At 32.9% G+C, this 20,793-nt stretch overlaps 1 protein-coding gene and 2 long non-coding RNA genes across 7 annotated transcripts; all 3 read right to left on the minus strand.

Moving 5' to 3' along the window:
* Positions 1 to 2,671: 2,671 nt before the first annotated feature.
* On the minus strand, positions 2,672 to 9,267 carry LOC110011709 (retrovirus-related Pol polyprotein from transposon RE1). 5 transcript variants are annotated; one of them, XM_088879006.1, is made up of 3 exons: positions 4,422 to 9,267; positions 3,337 to 3,444; positions 2,672 to 3,142 (listed from the first exon to the last, which is right to left on the minus strand). In XM_088879006.1, exon 1 carries the CDS (start codon positions 9,215 to 9,217, stop codon positions 4,922 to 4,924), a length of 4,296 nt encoding a protein of 1,431 aa, XP_088735132.1. In that variant the 5' UTR covers positions 9,218 to 9,267; the 3' UTR covers positions 2,672 to 3,142; positions 3,337 to 3,444; positions 4,422 to 4,921. The 5 variants fall into 5 exon arrangements, with proteins under 5 accessions (XP_088735132.1, XP_088735131.1, XP_088735134.1 ...); XM_088879005.1 differs by having other exon boundaries at positions 2,672 to 3,182; XM_088879008.1 differs by lacking the exon at positions 3,337 to 3,444.
* A 3,777-nt stretch (positions 9,268 to 13,044) lies between these two features.
* LOC148788707 (uncharacterized) lies at positions 13,045 to 14,983 on the minus strand. Its single transcript, XR_016064500.1, has 2 exons — positions 14,793 to 14,983; positions 13,045 to 13,817 (listed from the first exon to the last, which is right to left on the minus strand). It is a non-coding gene; the product is annotated as an uncharacterized LOC148788707 (long non-coding RNA).
* Positions 14,984 to 18,448: 3,465 nt separating this feature from the next.
* LOC105180288 (uncharacterized) lies at positions 18,449 to 20,003 on the minus strand. Its single transcript, XR_016064808.1, has 2 exons — positions 19,063 to 20,003; positions 18,449 to 18,908 (listed from the first exon to the last, which is right to left on the minus strand). It is a non-coding gene; the product is annotated as an uncharacterized LOC105180288 (long non-coding RNA).
* Positions 20,004 to 20,793: the final 790 nt, after the last annotated feature.

The following is a 20,793-nucleotide window of genomic DNA, read 5'->3' on the forward strand; positions in this document are numbered from 1 at the left end:
ATATCGAGATTTATCGTATATATATATTAGAAATAACATGTTTTATTACAACACATCGAGATTTATCCCCCCATACTTCTCTCCAAACATGTTTTTCTTACACAACAATACTCTCCTCCTCAGTATTATTTACGGCCTTTTCCAGTCGTCGTGGTGGTTGTTGGTAACATTGTCTCCGACAGCTCTTCATGGTTGCATTGTTTCTGACAATTCTTCAAACAGAAAGGGTCAGTGATTCCAGTGCTGGTGCAGGTTATGTAACATTGCCTCAAACAAACAGCCACCGGATCGTCTGCGCCTGCTACACAAGCAATGATCACTGCCATCACCATCAACACAGACACAGCACTCATCACCCCTTTGTTCTTCATTTTCTTATATATAATGTTTTTCTTCTTACAATTTATATATGTTTGTTGCATGGAGTGTGAGCGCATCCCTCGTTTATATAGATTTTTCAAGAAAATAATATAGAAAGAAGTTTCGGATATTATAAGTAGATTATTTAATTTGCAATTATTAATTGCTTGAATTTTTTTATGTAATTAATAATTTTCATATTATTCATATTGTTTTCTTTGGTATTTTGTTGTATATGAAAAATCTTAGTCTAATGAGTAGTAATTAGCCATAAATTAATTATCTAATGGGTTCGATTGCTTGTAAAGAATTATTTTATTATCTATTATTTATAGGATGGGGTCTTTCGACCAAATTGTGTAGTTTTGACTCGATCATGAATTTTCAGATTTTTTAGGGTTTTTTCTTTTTTAAATTTTTGCAGAAATTTCTTATTAATTACCATTATATACCATACTATTTTTAATTTTTGACTTTATAGGAATTTCCTATTAATTACTATTCAACATACTATATATGTTTATTAATTATTAACCAAATTAAACATGTTAATAATCTAAATGTTATTATTAATTGGATAAGTTAGTAAACTGAGTAATTAAATATTACCAAGTTTAATTATCAACACCATTTAAGTCTGATATGAGGGCCAGATATGTATAAGCATGCAAATCAAGGTAAAAGGACACAAAAAGAATTACATGGATATATTTTTAATTTGGAAGTTGCAATTTGAATTTCTTTTTTATTATTTATAGGGGTAATTACACTTCCATTCCCTGAGATTTGGTGTACTTACATGTAGACCACACACAATTTTTAAAAAATTATATCTAACATCCCGAAGATTTCTTCCGACTAACTAACAAGTCTATATGTTAGTCAAAGTTCACTGCATTTGCCATATTAGCAAAAAGAAAGTGGATAAAAATCTATATTTTTTTCATGATTGAGTTATTATCGATTTATTGCAAGTCAAATAGATATTTTTATGACCAAATCATCCTTATATGTCTTCACACGTTAATGAATGTGTGGAAGTATATTTTCACCGTTAAAATGGTAGTCTGGTTGGAAAAAATGTTTTACCTCTAATAAGTCAAGCGAGAGTAAATATCAATTTTCATTCAAATTTTTTATTAATATCAACAAATTCAATGAATTTTAACTAACGGAATGATCTATTTGTTAGACGTACTAGATATAATTTTCCAAATTACAGAAAGTTTATATATAATTACACCAAAACTCAGAAAAAGGGAATTGTGATACAAAAAATACACAAATTTAATAACAATTATAACTAAATATTAAATTAATACAAGAAAAAAAGAAAAAAACTTTCATTCCCTACATGCTGGGGAATAGCTAATATCATGCACGGGAGATAACTAATCCCTAATCTAAGGGAGTAAGTATTCCCTAACTTCTAACATACCAATAATCAAAACGAGGAATGAATTTGGAAATGTGCATTTCCTTCAAATTGCAATCTACGTACCAATCCCACCTTTCTTGAATTCACAAAGACTTCACTTTTTCTAGGGTAGACAGGATGCGATGTGTATTATTTCAGTCATTTTGTCCTCAATATTCGAATTTTTAAATTTCAGGATAAAATTTTCAAAATGCATTTATACAGGACTAAAATTGTCATCCAATACTTACAGAACTAAAATTGCAATTTCTTCGTACATATTCATATGCCAACAAGCATATATCTAACATAGATTAACTTTAAGTACAAAAAATTTAAAACTTATGTTTTTATACACATCTAAAATTTCCAACTCATTTAAAATGGAATAACATAAGTAAAAATAACGATTTCCGTCTCTGAAACTAGGATATCTGTCTCTATAACAAATTAGCGACGGAAACCGATCGCCGCAGTCCGTGGTTGAAAGCCCCGTGGCAAAATTATTAGCGACGGATATATTCTTTCTCTAATTCTTAGCTTCCGTCGCTGATTCTGTCGACAAACTAGAAGAAAGTTTAAGTGTAATCCGTCTCTGATTTCCGTAGGCAATCTGACTCTGATTCCATCGATAAAAAAAGAAATTGCGTCTCTAAAGGTAAAGTATTTGTTTGTTAATCCTGTCTCTAATTCCGTCTCTGAAACGCAAAAAATATTCCGTCTCTAAAACCTTACAAATTTCCGTCTCTAATCCGTCTCTGATTCGGCCTCTAAACTTTTAAAAATTTCCGTCTCTAATCCGTCTTTAATTAGTTTTGGGTTTTTTGGGCAAATTTTTTAATTTCTGTACCCAAATTAATATCTTGGTCATTATACCATCACATACATTCCATCAATACCAAAATTTGAATTTTCCAAACTAGAACAATAAATATTAACAAAAGATACTCATAATACAACAACACTAATATAAACTAAGTCATTAACAACCAACAGAAAAAATAAACTAATTATCTTTCCTGGAATGTTGTTGCTCCTGGAGTGCAGACCCACCAGCAAATTGATAGTTTTTGTATTCCACATCTTGAAGTAATTTTCGAACTAATTCTTGTAGGTCTGCCTCTCTCTTCCGAGCCTCTTCCTCCCTCTTTCGAGCTTCTTCAAGAGCAATTTCAAGCAATTTTCTATTTTTGTCTTCTCGTCTTGAAAATTCTTCTTCCATTTTTGCAGCATTAGAGCGCATGTCCTCCACAGCTTTTGTTAACTCATTGTTCTGGTCAGATTCTTTAAGAGTAGAACTGACTGAACTTGAACTTGTAGATGAGGAGCTACATCTAAATCCATATAAGCGTCCTTTTGAAGGACCTCTAGTGATATCATACCAAGTTGAGATATCGAATGAAAACTGTGAAGAAAAATCAGTACAACCCCTGTTTGCAATGTATTCTTCCTATGCAAGTACATTAGATACAACAGAATATTTACGTAATAAAAGTCTAAGAAAATTTCTCAACATATATACAAACCAATATTTAAATCCAATGACAAATTTTACTTACACTAATTCTTTTGGATTTGTTGTCCATGAACTCTCCAATTCATTTGTTCTTTCTATGGCATCTTTGAAATAATTCAAGATCAGTCACTTCTGTACCAAGTTCTTTTTCCTATAGTTTACAGAAAAATATTAATTCACATGTCAATAAATTGCGTGAATCAATTTTTTACTATGTGTAAATGCACATCACTCCGATTCAAAAATCTTGTGTTATCGCATTTAGAGCATGGACATTTGATTTGTCCATTATTTAGAAATCATGGGTTATCAAAGGCAAAGTTCAAGAACTCCTGATCAACCCCTTGTTACGAATTCATCTAAAACAAAATCGATTATCACCCAAACGCCTCCACATCCAACTACGGTGAATATTCATTATTCTTCAATTTTTTTAAAAATTTTAGATATACCACCATTCTTATATTGTTCAATTAAATTGTGCCTTTAAAAATTAACAGATAATTACAATTTCCTCTTAACTGTAAGTCATAGGACTAAACATAGAACATAACGCCCTATGTTAGCAAAGCCAAGGAAAAAGATCTCATTTTTGGTCGACTAAAACTTTAACATTTTCGAATATTGAGGAAAAACCTCAATAAAATCCACAAATGTTTGTGTACAAACTTTTTTCTATTGTAATCTACATAAGATCCCGACTTATCACAAAATTAAATCCACCTCGAATGCATTTCTAGCTGGTATAAGCATAACTGGAATAATCAATAAAAAGAATAAAAAGAAAAAATATCCGACCCAATCGCAAATGTAAGGTCCAGGCAAGCAAATCAACACTCACCGCAAACAATAGACTACAGAAACGAAGTCACATACAAAAATACTGATACATGAATAACAAAAGAACCTGACGTAGATTTCTTAAAACCAATACAAATATGCTATCACGGCCCAAGGCATAGTTGTGAATCAGCCAAATCATTCGTTTTTCAATATAGTTCAACAAAAAAATGAATATTCCAATTAGAAGAACATAGAGGTGTTCAATGAGGCATTTCAACAAACACCCTGAAACCATTCAAATTTCTTCTACAAATCGTAAAAAAAATTACAACGAAGAGAAATTACCTAACATCGAAAAAAAGTTGTGTCGAAGGCGTCGAAGCCACTTGCGAGAGAGAGAGTTAGAGATTGTTTTCTTCTTTCTTTTCTTCTTCGGCCGTGAGAGAGAGAGTTAGAGGAGATACCGTGAGAGAGAGATAGAGTTAGAGGAGGGGTAGTTGATGTTGAGTTAAGAGAGAGAGAGTGTCAAATTCTCTATCAACAACAGATGAATACACAAGCAAAGCCATTTTCTGAAGAATATGTGTATTCACAAAAATCTGTTTTTTTTAGAAGGAATGGAGTAGCTGGGTTTAAATAACAGAGAAGAAACAGAGAAAATATCCTAACAAACTAACAGCAATGCCATGTGAGCAGCTAACTAAAAGACAAAATTGTAAAACAAAATGAGCTAAGTAAAATGGTGTAAAAGCGGAAATAAAAAAACACGACTACATTAGAGAGAAGAGAAGCAACACATGAATCAGCAATTCTCCTCTGTAGATTGACAATCTTAACAGCCCCCCTCAAGTTGGACTTGAAGAGAAGTCAACCAAGCCCAACTTGGAGAGATGAACAGTGAGAGCAGGGCGAGCTAAAACTTTGGTGAAGCAATCAGCGAGTTGTAGCTTGCTTGGAACATGGGAAGGAAGAACGAACCCATCTTTGTACTTGTCACGAACTAAGTGACAATCGATCTCCAAGTGCTTCGTGCGTTCGTGAAATACGGGGTTGGCGACAATGTGGACAGCGGCTTGGTTGTCGCAATAGAGAGGAATCGGAGTCTGAATTGGAACCTGAAAATCCTTAAGAAGATATGAAATCCACTGTAATTCGCAGACGGTCGCAGCAAGACTCCTATATTCAGCTTCTGCTGTGGAGCGGGAGACGGTAGGTTGCTTTTTAGTCTTCCACGAAATCAAGGCCGAACCCAAAAATATACAATAACCTGTGAGCGAACGTCGACTATCAGGGCAGCTAGCCCAATCAGCATCGCAATATCCAGTCAAAGAAAAGGAATTATGGGCAGGAAAAAAGAGACCTTTTGTAGAAGTCCCCTTGAGATATTTAACCAAGTGTAGAGCAGCAGCAAGATGTTCCTTGCAAGGACGATGAACAAACTGGCTCAGTTGCTGCGCCCCGTAAGAAACATCCGGGCGAGTAAATCCCAGGTATAAGAGCCTTCCAATTAAACGTCGATATGATTCTGGATCCTCCAAAACAGTTCCACAAGAACTTAATTTCAAACCTAAAGGCAGCGGAGTGTGCACAGGATTGGCGTTGTCAAGGCCAGAATCATGGATGATATCTTTGATGTACTTCTGCTGAGTGACTGAAGTACCTTCGGAAGAACGAGCAATTTCTAGACCGAGGAAGTATTTGGCATGCCCCAAATCCTTGATAGTGAAAAGACCATGCAAATAATCCTTTACAGGTTGAATGAGAGCTTCTGCAGAACTGGAGATTAGTACATCATCAACATAAACAAGGAGAAAAATCACCTCAGATTCAATAGACTTTGAAAATAAGCAGTGATCATTATGTGACTGCACAAAGCCGTAAGCAAGCAACTTGGTGGTGAATTCATGGTTCCATTGGCGAGAAGCCTGCTTTAGTCCGTACAACGAACGTTTGAGTTTGCATACTTGGCCTTGAGGTACGGAATAACCATCAGGAGGAAGCATGTAAATATCCTCATTCAAATATCCGTGCAGAAAAGCATTGTTAATATCGATTTGATGTAATGCCCATCCAAAACTAGAAGCAATAGCCAAGAAAAGACGTACGGTGACGGCTTTAGCCACAGGAGAAAAACTTTCAAGATAATCAATACCTTCGATTTGGTTATACCCCTTTGCAACAAGTCGTGCTTTGTACTTATCCACCGAACCATCGGGTTTTAGCTTCACCTTGTATACCCACTTGCATCCTATTGCCCGTTTGTCAGAGGGAAGAGTAGTGACTTCCCAGGTATCATTTTCCTCCAAAGCAGTAATTTCCGCATCCATCGCTTGTTGCCATTCAAGAATGTCCTTGGCTTGTGCATATGTCCTTGGTTCCTGCACTATAGACAAAGCAGCCAAGAAACTCAAATGTGATGATGCAACAGAAAATGAAGGGGTTTGGCAATCTATGTAGGAATGGCAAACAAAATCCTTCAACCAACTTGGTTTATGAGAAGGCCTTGTTGATCTACGAGGTAAGGATGGGGGGGAGACAGCGAGACTAGGATGTGTATCAGCTGTAGAATTATCAGATGCAGAGGATGGAAAAGAAGTGGACAAGTTTTCAGAAGTAGTAGATGAGATTGCAGTAGATAAAGGTGCAGAGTTGATGGGTTCACAGTCAACATTTATAGGTAAAGGAACAGGGCAATGCTCACTTTCTATTGTACAATTCTTATAGGGAAACACATTTTCATGAAAAATAACATCTCTCGAAATGAGAACAGACCTTTGCTCAATGTCATATAGTTTATATGCCTTTTGACCGTGGACATAACCTATAAACACACACCTAGTAGCTCTAGGTTCAAATTTTGATTTGTGTGGCTGCACATTTGCTGCATAGCACAGGCAGCCGAAAGTTTTAAGAGGCTGATATGAAGGACTTGTTTTATACAAGAGTTCATAGGGTGATTTCCAATTGAGAGTTGGGGAAGGCAAACGATTAATGATAAAGGTGGCAGCGAGAATGGACTCTGCCCAGAAATGTTTTGGAAGATGAGATTCAAACATCAAAGCTCTAGCGACTTGGAGTAAGTGTTTGTGCTTTCGTTCTACGACCCCATTCTGTTGCGGTGTATAGACACATGATTTTTGGTGTATGATACCATGATTTTTTATTAGCTCTTGACAAGAGGATGCAAGAAATTCTGGACCATTATCAGTCCTTAGACTTCTAACTTGTAATCCGAATTGAGTTTGGACTTGCTTGATGAATGATGACAAGAGAGATGTTGTTTGAGATTTGTATCGCATAAGGTATGTCCAAGTGGCTCTAGAATAGTCATCAACAAGTGTGAGAACATAATGACATCCTCCAATGGAGGGTTGTTTGTAGGGACCCCATATATCAACGTGAACTAATTCAAAAAGAATTGAAGATGTGGATGTACTTGAGGGAAATGGTGTTCTAGCTTGCTTAGCAAGTGGACAGACATGACAGACAGGTGGTTCAATGCTTTTATTTAGATTCAAGCTAGAAATATGACTGAGTACATTAGCAGAGGGATGTCCAAGCCTCTTGTGCCACAATTCATATGCATCATGTACATGGGAAAGGAGCAACGATTCAGATACAGAGTTCGAATAAGATGCCTTGTTCATAGGTGAAAAAGAAAGTGTGTCCAGATAGTAAAGTTTTCCTATTTGCTTGCCTATAGCTAAGACTTTCTCAGTCCTCCGGTCCTGCAGCAAGCAAAGATTATTAGAGAAAGAAAAACGAATAGGTAAGGCTTGGCAGAGTTGAGAGACAGATAGCAGATTATGTTGAAAACTAGGAATGTGAAGAACATGTTCAAGGATGATATTGTGTGACAGTTTTACAGTTCCTGTATGTGTAGCATCAGTGGTATTTCCATCAGGCAAAGAGATGATAGGAGTAGGGTGAATGGGAGCTAAGGAATCAAGTAATGTAGCATCACCACACATGTGTCTCGTAGCTCCAGTATCTATAATCCATGAACCTGAAACATGCTTATTAGAAGTTGTATTTGAAGCCATACCTGCAGCCTCATCAAACTGTGCATAATGCACTTTCACAGGATCACTTGCAGCTTTGTTCTGAACCAGTTTAAGCGCTTCTATGAAATCTGAAATGAGTGAGGTGTTTTTCATACCTGCAGCTTTTTCAATAGCTACATATGCTTTCCCTTCATTACTGCCCTTTTTTCTTTTGTCAGACAATTCTCTATACCATTCAGGAATGCCGTGGATCTTGAAACATGTGTCCTTGTCATGTCCCATCTTGCCACAACTCTCACAGGTTAAATGTCTCTTATCAGTAACTTTCTTCTTCCCAAAGGTTTTATAAACATAGCTGCGATCATGTTCCACATTTCTCACATACATTGCTGTATTAACCCCTGTGTCCATAGACTCTAAGTGTATCTGTCTCTGCCTTTCGACTCGCATAACCATGGAGTATGCTTTATCTACATGAGGCAAAGGTTCCATCACCAATATTTGACTGCGCACTCCATCAAAGGAGTCATTTAACCCCATAAGAAATTGGATTAAATGACCTGCCTCAGTCTGCACTATGTTTCTATCGTTGCTACCACACATACATAGTCCACAAGTGCATGAAGTAGTAGGTATTAGACAGCGTATTTCATCCCATAGTTGTTTCAGTTTAGTGTAATATGTCGCCACACTCATATTTCCTTGTGTCATGGAATTGATTTCTCTCTGTATTTGATACAACAATGGACCGTTAGACTCACCGTATCGTGCTTCGAGCTCCAGCCATAAAGCTCTTGCTGAAGACGTATATAGGTAGGCATTGACTATCTCCTTAGATATAGTGTTTAGTATCCAGGTTAGAACCATGTAATCTGTTGTCCTCCATTGCCGCATCTCCTCAGTACCCTCTCGTGGTTGCACACAGGTTCCATCGATAAAGCTCAACTTGTCTCTGCCGCCTAACGCTATGCGTATCGCTCTGCTCCAGGCTAGCCAGTTGTTCCCATTCAGAGGCGCAGAGATGATAGGCAAAGGAGAGTACTCCAAATGAAGCAGCTTCGCATGGTTCTGTTCACCTCCAGATCTCATGTCTGCTGGTGTTGATTCTACCGTTCCTCCTCGTAAATCAGCCATCATCTATTTTAGGTTTGTATAATGTTTTTCACCAATAGAGATATACAGAGACCATCAGCAACCTGGCTCTGATACCATGTCAAATTCTCTATCAACAACAGATGAATACACAAGCAAAGCCATTTTCTGAAGAATATGTGTATTCACAAAAATCTGTTTTTTTAGAAGGAATGGAGTAGCTGGGTTTAAATAACAGAGAAGAAACAGAGAAAATATCCTAACAAACTAACAGCAATGCCATGTGAGCAGCTAACTAAAAGACAAAATTGTAAAACAAAATGAGCTAAGTAAAATGGTGTAAAAGCGGAAATAAAAAAACACGACTACATTAGAGAGAAGAGAAGCAACACATGAATCAGCAATTCTCCTCTGTAGATTGACAATCTTAACAGAGAGGTTCATGACTTAAAATTAGGTAATTCTCCACATATATATATTTATATATATATATATTTTTATATAATTCATATAAATTAAATAAATATTAAATATATTAGTTTCTTTATATAATTTAAATATAAATATGTTACATATAATATATAATATATATAGAATATATAATTAACACAATTAAAAAATATATATATAAAAATTTGATTTTTCAATGTGATTCGATTCAGTGAGTCTGTAATAAAAAAAAAATCATACCGAACAGTTTAAAGTTATATAAAATATCAATTATTTGAAATAATGCAATTGAAATATGTAAAAATGTTTTGTAGCTGAGAATGTTCACTATCTGTAGTAAATTTATATATTTATAAATGTTAGTATTATATTGATTGAACTATCATCTTATATTGTTGAACATAGGTTAATCGGACCATCAAAATTCAAATAAGACCGTTGATATGATCATACTTACTGAAAAATACTTTTGGTAAAGTTTTAGACTTATTCGATATATGGATGTCAAGATATCGTACTCAAAACATAAAAATAATCATTCAAGTCGGTGTATCGTAGAATCAGGCCATGTAATTTAAATTAAGCCGTCCGATATGAATCTGATGAACACGGTCTTATGATCTAATGGACACGGTCTAATATATAGTGATTAGAAAAAATAAATTAATTAGAATAAAAGAAACAACACCATATCTGTGATGAATATATATATATATATATATATTAGAAATAACATGTTTTATTACAACATATCGAGATTTATCGTATATATATATTAGAAATAACATGTTTTATTACAACACATCGAGATTTATCCCCCCATACTTCTCTCCAAACATGTTTTTCTTACACAACAATACTCTCCTCCTCAGTATTATTTACGGCCTTTTCCAGTCGTCGTGGTGGTTGTTGGTAACATTGTCTCCGACAGCTCTTCATGGTTGCATTGTTTCTGACAATTCTTCAAACAGAAAGGGTCAGTGATTCCAGTGCTGGTGCAGGTTATGTAACATTGCCTCAAACAAACAGCCACCGGATCGTCTGCGCCTGCTACACAAGCAATGATCACTGCCATCACCATCAACACAGACACAGCACTCATCACCCCTTTGTTCTTCATTTTCTTATATATAATGTTTTTCTTCTTACAATTTATATATGTTTGTTGCATGGAGTGTGAGCGCATCCCTCGTTTATATAGATTTTTCAAGAAAATAATATAGAAAGAAGTTTCGGATATTATAAGTAGATTATTTAATTTGCAATTATTAATTGCTTGAATTTTTTTATGTAATTAATAATTTTCATATTATTCATATTGTTTTCTTTGGTATTTTGTTGTATATGAAAAATCTTAGTCTAATGAGTAGTAATTAGCCATAAATTAATTATCTAATGGGTTCGATTGCTTGTAAAGAATTATTTTATTATCTATTATTTATAGGATGGGGTCTTTCGACCAAATTGTGTAGTTTTGACTCGATCATGAATTTTCAGATTTTTTAGGGTTTTTTCTTTTTTAAATTTTTGCAGAAATTTCTTATTAATTACCATTATATACCATACTATTTTTAATTTTTGACTTTATAGGAATTTCCTATTAATTACTATTCAACATACTATATATGTTTATTAATTATTAACCAAATTAAACATGTTAATAATCTAAATGTTATTATTAATTGGATAAGTTAGTAAACTGAGTAATTAAATATTACCAAGTTTAATTATCAACACCATTTAAGTCTGATATGAGGGCCAGATATGTATAAGCATGCAAATCAAGGTAAAAGGACACAAAAAGAATTACATGGATATATTTTTAATTTGGAAGTTGCAATTTGAATTTCTTTTTTATTATTTATAGGGGTAATTACACTTCCATTCCCTGAGATTTGGTGTACTTACATGTAGACCACACACAATTTTTAAAAAATTATATCTAACATCCCGAAGATTTCTTCCGACTAACTAACAAGTCTATATGTTAGTCAAAGTTCACTGCATTTGCCATATTAGCAAAAAGAAAGTGGATAAAAATCTATATTTTTTTCATGATTGAGTTATTATCGATTTATTGCAAGTCAAATAGGTATTTTTATGACCAAATCATCCTTATATGTCTTCACACGTTAATGAATGTGTGGAAGTATATTTTCACCGTTAAAATGGTAGTCTGGTTGGAAAAAATGTTTTACCTCTAATAAGTCAAGCGAGAATAAATATCAATTTTCATTCAAATTTTTTATTAATATCAACAAATTCAGTGAATTTTAACTAACGGAATAATCTATTTGTTAGACGTACTAGATATAATTTTCCAAATTACAGAAAGTTTATATATAATTACACCAAAACTCAGAAAAAGGGAATTGTGATACAAAAAATACACAAATTTAATAACAATTATAACTAAATATTAAATTAATACAAGAAAAAAAGAAAAAAACTTTCATTCCCTACATGCTGGGGAATAGCTAATATCATGCACGGGGGATAACTAATCCCTAATCTAAGGGAGTAAGTATTCCCTAACTTCTAACATACCAATAATCAAAACGAGGAATGAATTTGGAAATGTGCATTTCCTTCAAATTGCAATCCTACGTACCAATCCCACCTTTCTTGAATTCACAAAGACTTCACTTTTTCTAGGGTAGACAGGATGCGATGTGTATTATTTCAGTCATTTTGTCCTCAATATTCGAATTTTTAAATTTCAGGATAAAATTTTCAAAATGCATTTATACAGGACTAAAATTGTCATCCAATACTTACAGAACTAAAATTGCAATTTCTTCGTACATATTCATATGCCAACAAGCATATATCTAACATAGATTAACTTTAAGTACAAAAAATTTAAAACTTATGTTTTTATACACATCTAAAATTTCCAACTCATTTAAAATGGAATAACATAAGTAAAAATAACGATTTCCGTCTCTGAAACTAGGATATCTGTCTCTATAACAAATTAGCGACGGAAACCGGTCGCCGCAGTCCGTGGTTGAAAGCCCCGTGGCAAAATTATTAGCGACGGATATATTCTTTCTCTAATTCTTAGCTTCCGTCGCTGATTCTGTCGACAAACTAGAAGAAAGTTTAAGTGTAATCCGTCTCTGATTTCCGTAGGCAATCTGACTCTGATTCCATCGATAAAAAAAGAAATTGCGTCTCTAAAGGTAAAGTATTTGTTTGTTAATCCTGTCTCTAATTCCGTCTCTGAAACGCAAAAAATATTCCGTCTCTAAAACCTTACAAATTTCCGTCTCTAATCCGTCTCTGATTCGGCCTCTAAACTTTTAAAAATTTCCGTCTCTAATCCGTCTTTAATTAGTTTTGGGTTTTTTTGGGCAAATTTTTTAATTTCTGTACCCAAATTAATATCTTGGTCATTATACCATCACATACATTCCATCAATACCAAAATTTGAATTTTCCAAACTAGAACAATAAATATTAACAAAAGATACTCATAATACAACAACACTAATATAAACTAAGTCATTAACAACCAACAGAAAAAATAAACTAATTATCTTTCCTGGAATGTTGTTGCTCCTGGAGTGCAGACCCACCAGCAAATTGATAGTTTTTGTATTCCACATCTTGAAGTAATTTTCGAACTAATTCTTGTAGGTCTGTCTCTCTCTTCCGAGCCTCTTCCTCCCTCTTTCGAGCTTCTTCAAGAGCAATTTCAAGCAATTTTCTATTTTTGTCTTCTCGTCTTGAAAATTCTTCTTCCATTTTTGCAGCATTAGAGCGCATGTCCTCCACAGCTTTTGTTAACTCATTGTTCTGGTCAGATTCTTTAAGAGTAGAACTGACTGAACTTGAACTTGTAGATGAGGAGCTACATCTAAATCCATATAAGCGTCCTTTTGAAGGACCTCTAGTGATATCATACCAAGTTGAGATATCGAATGAAAACTGTGAAGAAAAATCAGTACAACCCCTGTTTGCAATGTATTCTTCCTATGCAAGTACATTAGATACAACAGAATATTTACGTAATAAAAGTCTAAGAAAATTTCTCAACATATATACAAACCAATATTTAAATCCAATGACAAATTTTACTTACACTAATTCTTTTGGATTTGTTGTCCATGAACTCTCCAATTCATTTGTTCTTTCTATGGCATCTTTGAAATAATTCAAGATCAGTCACTTCTGTACCAAGTTCTTTTTCCTATAGTTTACAGAAAAATATTAATTCACATGTCAATAAATTGCGTGAATCAATTTTTTACTATGTGTAAATGCACATCACTCCGATTCAAAAATCTTGTGTTATCGCATTTAGAGCATGGACATTTGATTTGTCCATTATTTAGAAATCATGGGTTACCAAAGGCAAAGTTCAAGAACTCCTGATCAACCCCTTGTTACGAATTCATCTAAAACAAAATCGATTATCACCCAAACGCCTCCACATCCAACTACGGTGAATATTCATTATTCTTCAATTTTTAAAAATTTTAGATATACCACCATTCTTATATTGTTCAATTAAATTGCGCCTTTAAAAATTAACAGATAATTACAATTTCCTCTTAACTGTAAGTCATAGGACTAAACATAGAACATAACGCCCTATGTTAGCAAAGCCAAGGAAAAAGATCTCATTTTTGGTCGACTAAAACTTTAACATTTTCGAATATTGAGGAAAAACCTCAATAAAATCCACAAATGTTTGTGTACAAACTTTTTTCTATTGTAATCTACATAAGATCCCGACTTATCACAAAATTAAATCCACCTCGAATGCATTTCTAGCTGGTATAAGCATAACTGGAATAATCAATAAAAAGAATAAAAAGAAAAAATATCCGACCCAATCGCAAATGTAAGGTCCAGGCAAGCAAATCAACACTCACCGCAAACAATAGACTACAGAAACGAAGTCACATACAAAACTACTGATACATGAATAACAAAAGAACCTGACGTAGATTTCTTAAAACCAATACAAATATGCTATCACGGCCCAAGGCATAGTTGTGAATCAGCCAAATCATTCGTTTTTCAATATATTTCAACAAAAAAATGAATATTCCAATTAGAAGAACATAGAGGTGTTCAATGAGGCATTTCAACAAACACCCAGAAACCATTCAAATTTCTTCTACAAATCGTAAAAAAAATTACAACGAAGAGAAATTACCTAACATCGAAAAAAAGTTGTGTCGAAGGCGTCGAAGCCACTTGCGAGAGAGAGAGTTAGAGATTGTTTTCTTCTTTCTTTTCTTCTTCGGCCGTGAGAGAGAGAGTTAGAGGAGATACCGTGAGAGAGAGATAGAGTTAGAGGAGGGGTAGTTGATGTTGAGTTAAGAGAGAGAGAGGTTCATGACTTAAAATTAGGTAATTCTCCACATATATATATTTTTATATATATATTTTTATATAATTCATATAAATTAAATATATATTAAATATATTAGTTTCTTTATATAATTTAAATATAAATATGTTACATATAATATATAATATATATAGAATATATAATTAACACAATTAAAAAATATATATAAAAAAATTTGATTTTTCAATGTGATTCGATTCAGTGAGTCTGTAATAAAAAAAAATCATACCGAACAGTTTAAAGTTATATAAAATATCAATTATTTGAAATAATGCAATTGAAATATGTAAAAATGTTTTGTAGCTGAGAATGTTCACTATCTGTAGTATATTTATATATTTATAAATGTTAGTATTATATTGATTGAACTATCATCTTATATTGTTGAACATAGGTTAATCGGACCATCAAAATTCAAATAAGACCGTTGATATGATCATACTTACTGAAAAATACTTTTGGTAAAGTTTTAGACTTATTCGATATATTGATGTCAAGATATCATACTCAAAACATAAAAATAATCATTCAAGTCGGTGTATCGTAGAATCAGGCCATGTAATTTAAATTAAGCCGTCCGATATGAATCTGATGAACACGGTCTTATGATCTAATGGACACGGTCTTATATATAGTGATTAAAAAAAATAAATTAATTAGAATAAAAGAAACAACACCATATCTGTGATGAATATATATATATATATATTAGAAATAACATGTTTTATTACAACACATCGAGATTTATCGTATATATATATTAGAAATAACATGTTTAATTACAACACATCGAGATTTATCCCCCGATACTTCTCTCCAAACATGTTTTTCTTACACAACAATACTCTCCTCCTCAGTATTATTTACGGCCTTTTCCAGTCGTCGTGGTGGTTGTTGGTAACATTGTCTCCAACAGCTCTTCATGGTTGCATTGTTTCTGACAATTCTTCTAACAGAAAGGGTCAGTGATTCCAGTGCTGGTGCAGGTTATGTAACATTGCCTCAAACAAACAGCCACCGGATCGTCTGCGCCTGCTACACAAGCAATGATCACTGCCATCACCATCAACACAGACACAGCACTCATCACCCCTTTGTTCTTCATTTTCTTATATATAATGTTTTTCTTCTTACAATTTATATATGTTTGTTGCATGGAGTGTGAGCGCATCCCTCGTTTATATAGATTTTTCAAGAAAATAATATAGAAAGAAGTTTCGGATATTATAAGTAGATTATTTAATTTGCAATTATTAATTGCTTGAATTTTTTTATGTAATTAATAATTTTCATATTATTCATATTGTTTTCTTTGGTATTTTGTTGTATATGAAAAATCTTAGTCTAATGAGTAGTAATTAGCCATAAATTAATTATCTAATGGGTTCGATTGCTTGTAAAGAATTATTTTATTATCTATTATTTATAGGATGGGGTCTTTCGACCAAATTGTGTAGTTTTGACTCGATCATGAATTTTCAGATTTTTTAGGGTTTTTTCTTTTTTAAATTTTTGTAGAAATTTCTTATTAATTACCATTATATACCATACTATTTTTAATTTTTGACTTTATAGGAATTTCCTATTAATTACTATTCAACATACTATATATGTTTATTAATTATTAACCAAATTAAACATGTTAATAATCTAAATGTTATTATTAATTGGATAAGTTAGTAAACTGAGTAATTAAATATTACCAAGTTTAATTATCAACACCATTTAAGTCTGATATGAGGGCCAGATATGTATAAGCATGCAAATCAAGGTAAAAGGACACAAAAAGAATTACATGGATATATTTTTAATTTGGAAGTTGCAATTTGAATTTCTTTTTTATTATTTATAGGGGTAATTACACTTCCATTCCCTGAGATTTGGTGTACTTACATGTAGACCACACACAATTTTTAAAAAATTATATCTAACATCCCGAAAATTTCTTCCGACTAACTAACAAGTCTATATGTTAGTCAAAGTTCACTGCATTTGCCATATTAGCAAAAAGAAAGTGGATAAAAATCTATATTTTTTTCATGATTGAGTTATTATCGATTTATTGCAAGTCAAATAGATATTTTTATGACCAAATCATCCTTATATGTCTTCACACGTTAATGAATGTGTGGAAGTATATTTTCACCGTTAAAATGGTAGTCTGGTTGGAAAAAATGTTTTACCTCTAATAAGTCAAGCGAGAGTAAATATCAATTTTCATTCAAATTTTTTATTAATATCAACAAATTCAGTGAATTTTAACTAACGGAATGATCTATTTGTTAGACGTACTAGATATAATTTTTCAAATTACAGAAAGTTTATATATAATTACACCAAAACTCAGAAAAAGGGAATTGTGATACAAAAAATACACAAATTTAATAACAATTATAACTAAGTATTAAATTAATACAAGAAAAAAAGAAAAAAACTTTCATTCCCTACATGCTGGGGAATAGCTAATATCATGCACGGGGGATAACTAATCCCTAATCTAAGGGAGTAAGTATTCCCTAACTTCTAACATACCAATAATCAAAACGAGGAATAAATTTGGAAATGTGCATTTCCTTCAAATTGCAATCCTACGTACCAATCCCACCTTTCTTGAATTCACAAAGACTTCACTTTTTCTAGGGTAGACAGGATGCGATGTGTATTATTTCAGTCATTTTGTCCTCAATATTCGAATTTTTAAATTTTAGGATAAAATTTTCAAAATGCATTTATACAGGACTAAAATTGTCATCCAATACTTACAGAACTAAAATTGCAATTTCTCCGTACATATTCATATGCCAACAAACATATATCTAACATAGATTAACTTTAAGTACAAAAAATTTAAAACTTATGTTTTTATACACATCTAAAATTTCCAACTCATTTAAAATGGAATAACATAAGTAAAAATAACGATTTCCGTCTCTGAAACTAGGATATCTGTCTCTATAACAAATTAGCGACGGAAACCGGTCGCCGCAGTCCGTGGTTGAAAGCCCCGTGGCAAAATTATTAGCGACGGATATATTCTTTCTCTAATTCTTAGCTTCCGTCGCTGATTCTGTCGACAAACTAGAAGAAAGTTTAAGTGTAATCCGTCTCTGATTTCCGTAGGCAATCTGACTCTGATTCCATCGATAAAAAAAGAAATTGCGTCTCTAAAGGTAAAGTATTTGTTTGTTAATCCTGTCTCTAATTCCGTCTCTGAAACGCAAAAAATATTCCGTCTCTAAAACCTTACAAATTTCCGTCTCTAATCCGTCTCTGATTCGGCCTCTAAACTTTTAAAAATTTCCGTCTCTAATCCGTCTTTAATTAGTTTTGGGTTTTTTTGGGCAAATTTTTTAATTTCTGTACCCAAATTAATATCTTGGTCATTATACCATCACATACATTCCATCAATACCAAAATTTGAATTTTCCAAAGTAGAACAATAAATATTAACAAAAGATACTCATAATACAACAACACTAATATAAACTAAGTCATTAACAACCAACAGAAAAAATAAACTAATTATCTTTCCTGGAATGTTGTTGCTCCTGGAGTGCAGACCCACCAGCAAATTGATAGTTTTTGTATTCCACATCTTGAAGTAATTTTCGAACTAATTCTTGTAGGTCTGCCTCTCTCTTCCGAGCCTCTTCCTCCCTCTTTCGAGCTTCTTCAAGAGCAATTTCAAGCAATTTTCTATTTTTGTCTTCTCGTCTTGAAAATTCTTCTTCCATTTTTGCAGCATTAGAGCGCATGTCCTCCACAGCTTTTGTTAACTCATTGTTCTGGTCGGATTCTTTAAGAGTAGAACTGACTGAACTTGAACTTGTAGATGAGGAGCTACATCTAAATCCATATAAGCGTCCTTTTGAAGGACCTCTAGTGATATCATACCAAGTTGAGATATCGAATGAAAACTGTGAAGAAAAATCAGTACAACCCCTGTTTGCAATGTATTCTTCCTATGCAAGTACATTAGATACAACAGAATATTTACGTAATAAAAGTCTAAGAAAATTTCTCAACATATATACAAACCAATATTTAAATCCAATGACAAATTTTACTTACACTAATTCTTTTGGATTTGTTGTCCATGAACTCTCCAATTCATTTGTTCTTTCTATGGCATCTTTGAAATAATTCAAGATCAGTCACTTCTGTACCAAGTTCTTTTTCCTATAGTTTACAGAAAAATATTAATTCACATGTCAATAAATTGCGTGAATCAATTTTTTACTACGTGTAAATGCACATCACTCCGATTCAAAAATCTTGTGTTATCGCATTTAGAGCATGGACATTTGATTTGTCCATTATTTAGAAATCATGGGTTACCAAAGGCAAAGTTCAAGAACTCCTGATCAACCCCTTGTTACGAATTCATCTAAAACAAAATCGATTATCACCCAAACGCCTCCACATCCAACTACGGTGAATATTCATTATTCTTCAATTTTTAAAAATTTTAGATATACCACCATTCTTATATTGTTCAATTAAATTGTGCCTTTAAAAATTAACAGATAATTACAATTTCCTCTTAACTGTAAGTCATAGGACTAAACATAGAACATAACGCCCTATGTTAGCAAAGCCAAGGAAAAAGATCTCATTTTTGGTCGACTAAAACTTTAACATTTTCGAATATTGAGGAAAAACCTCAATAAAATCCACAAATGTTTGTGTACAAACTTTTTTCTATTGTAATCTACATAAGATCCCGACTTATCACAAAATTAAATCCACCTCGAATGCATTTCTAGCTGGTATAAGCATAACTGGAATAATCAATAAAAAGAATAAAAAGAAAAAATATCCGACCCAATCGCAAATGTAAGGTCCAGGCAAGCAAATCAACACTCACCGCAAACAATAGACTACAGAAACGAAGTCACATACAAAAATACTGATACATGAATAACAAAAGAACCTGACGTAGATTTCTTAAAACCAATACAAATATGCTATCACGGCCCAAGGCATAGTTGTGAATCAGCCAAATCATTCGTTTTTCAATAAGTAAAGCTAGAGGTAATATCAATTTTCATTCAAATTTTTTATTAATATCAACAAATTCAGTGAATTTTAACTAACGGAATGGTCTATTTGTTAGACGTACTAGATATAATTTTCCAAATTACAGAAAGTTTATGTATAATTACACCAAAACTCATAAAAAGAGAATTGTGATACAAAAGATACACAAATTTAATAACAATGATAACTAAATATTAAATTAGTACAAGAAAAAAAGAAGAAAACTTTCTTTCCCTACATGCTGGGGAATAGCTAATACCATGTACGGGGGATGACTAATCCCTAATCTAAGGGAATAAGTATTCCCTAACTTTTAACATACCAATAATCAAAACGTAGGAATGAATTTGGAAATGTGCATTCCCTTCAAATTGCATCCTACGTACCAATCTCATCTTTCGTGAATTCACAAAAATTTGACTTTTTCTAGGGTAGACAGGATGCGATGTGTATTATTTCAGTCATTTTGTTCTGAAAATTCGAATTTTTAAATTTCAGGATAAAATTATCAAAATGAATTTATAAAGGACTAAAATTGTCATCCAATACTTACAGAACTAAAATTGCAATTTCTCCGTACATATTCATATGCCAACAAACATATATCTAACATAGATTAACTTTAAGGACAAAAAATTAAAAACTTATGCTTTTCGACACATCTAAAATTCCCATCTCACTAACATAGAATAACATAACGAATTTCCGTCTCTAAAACTAGGATATCTGTCTCTAAAATAAATTAGCGACGGAAACCGGTCG

This window comes from Sesamum indicum, linkage group LG3 (assembly GCF_026168435.1).
Source record: "Sesamum indicum cultivar Baizhima isolate 11 linkage group LG3, ASM2616843v1, whole genome shotgun sequence".
In the NCBI taxonomy this organism is placed as follows: domain Eukaryota; kingdom Viridiplantae; phylum Streptophyta; class Magnoliopsida; order Lamiales; family Pedaliaceae; genus Sesamum; species Sesamum indicum.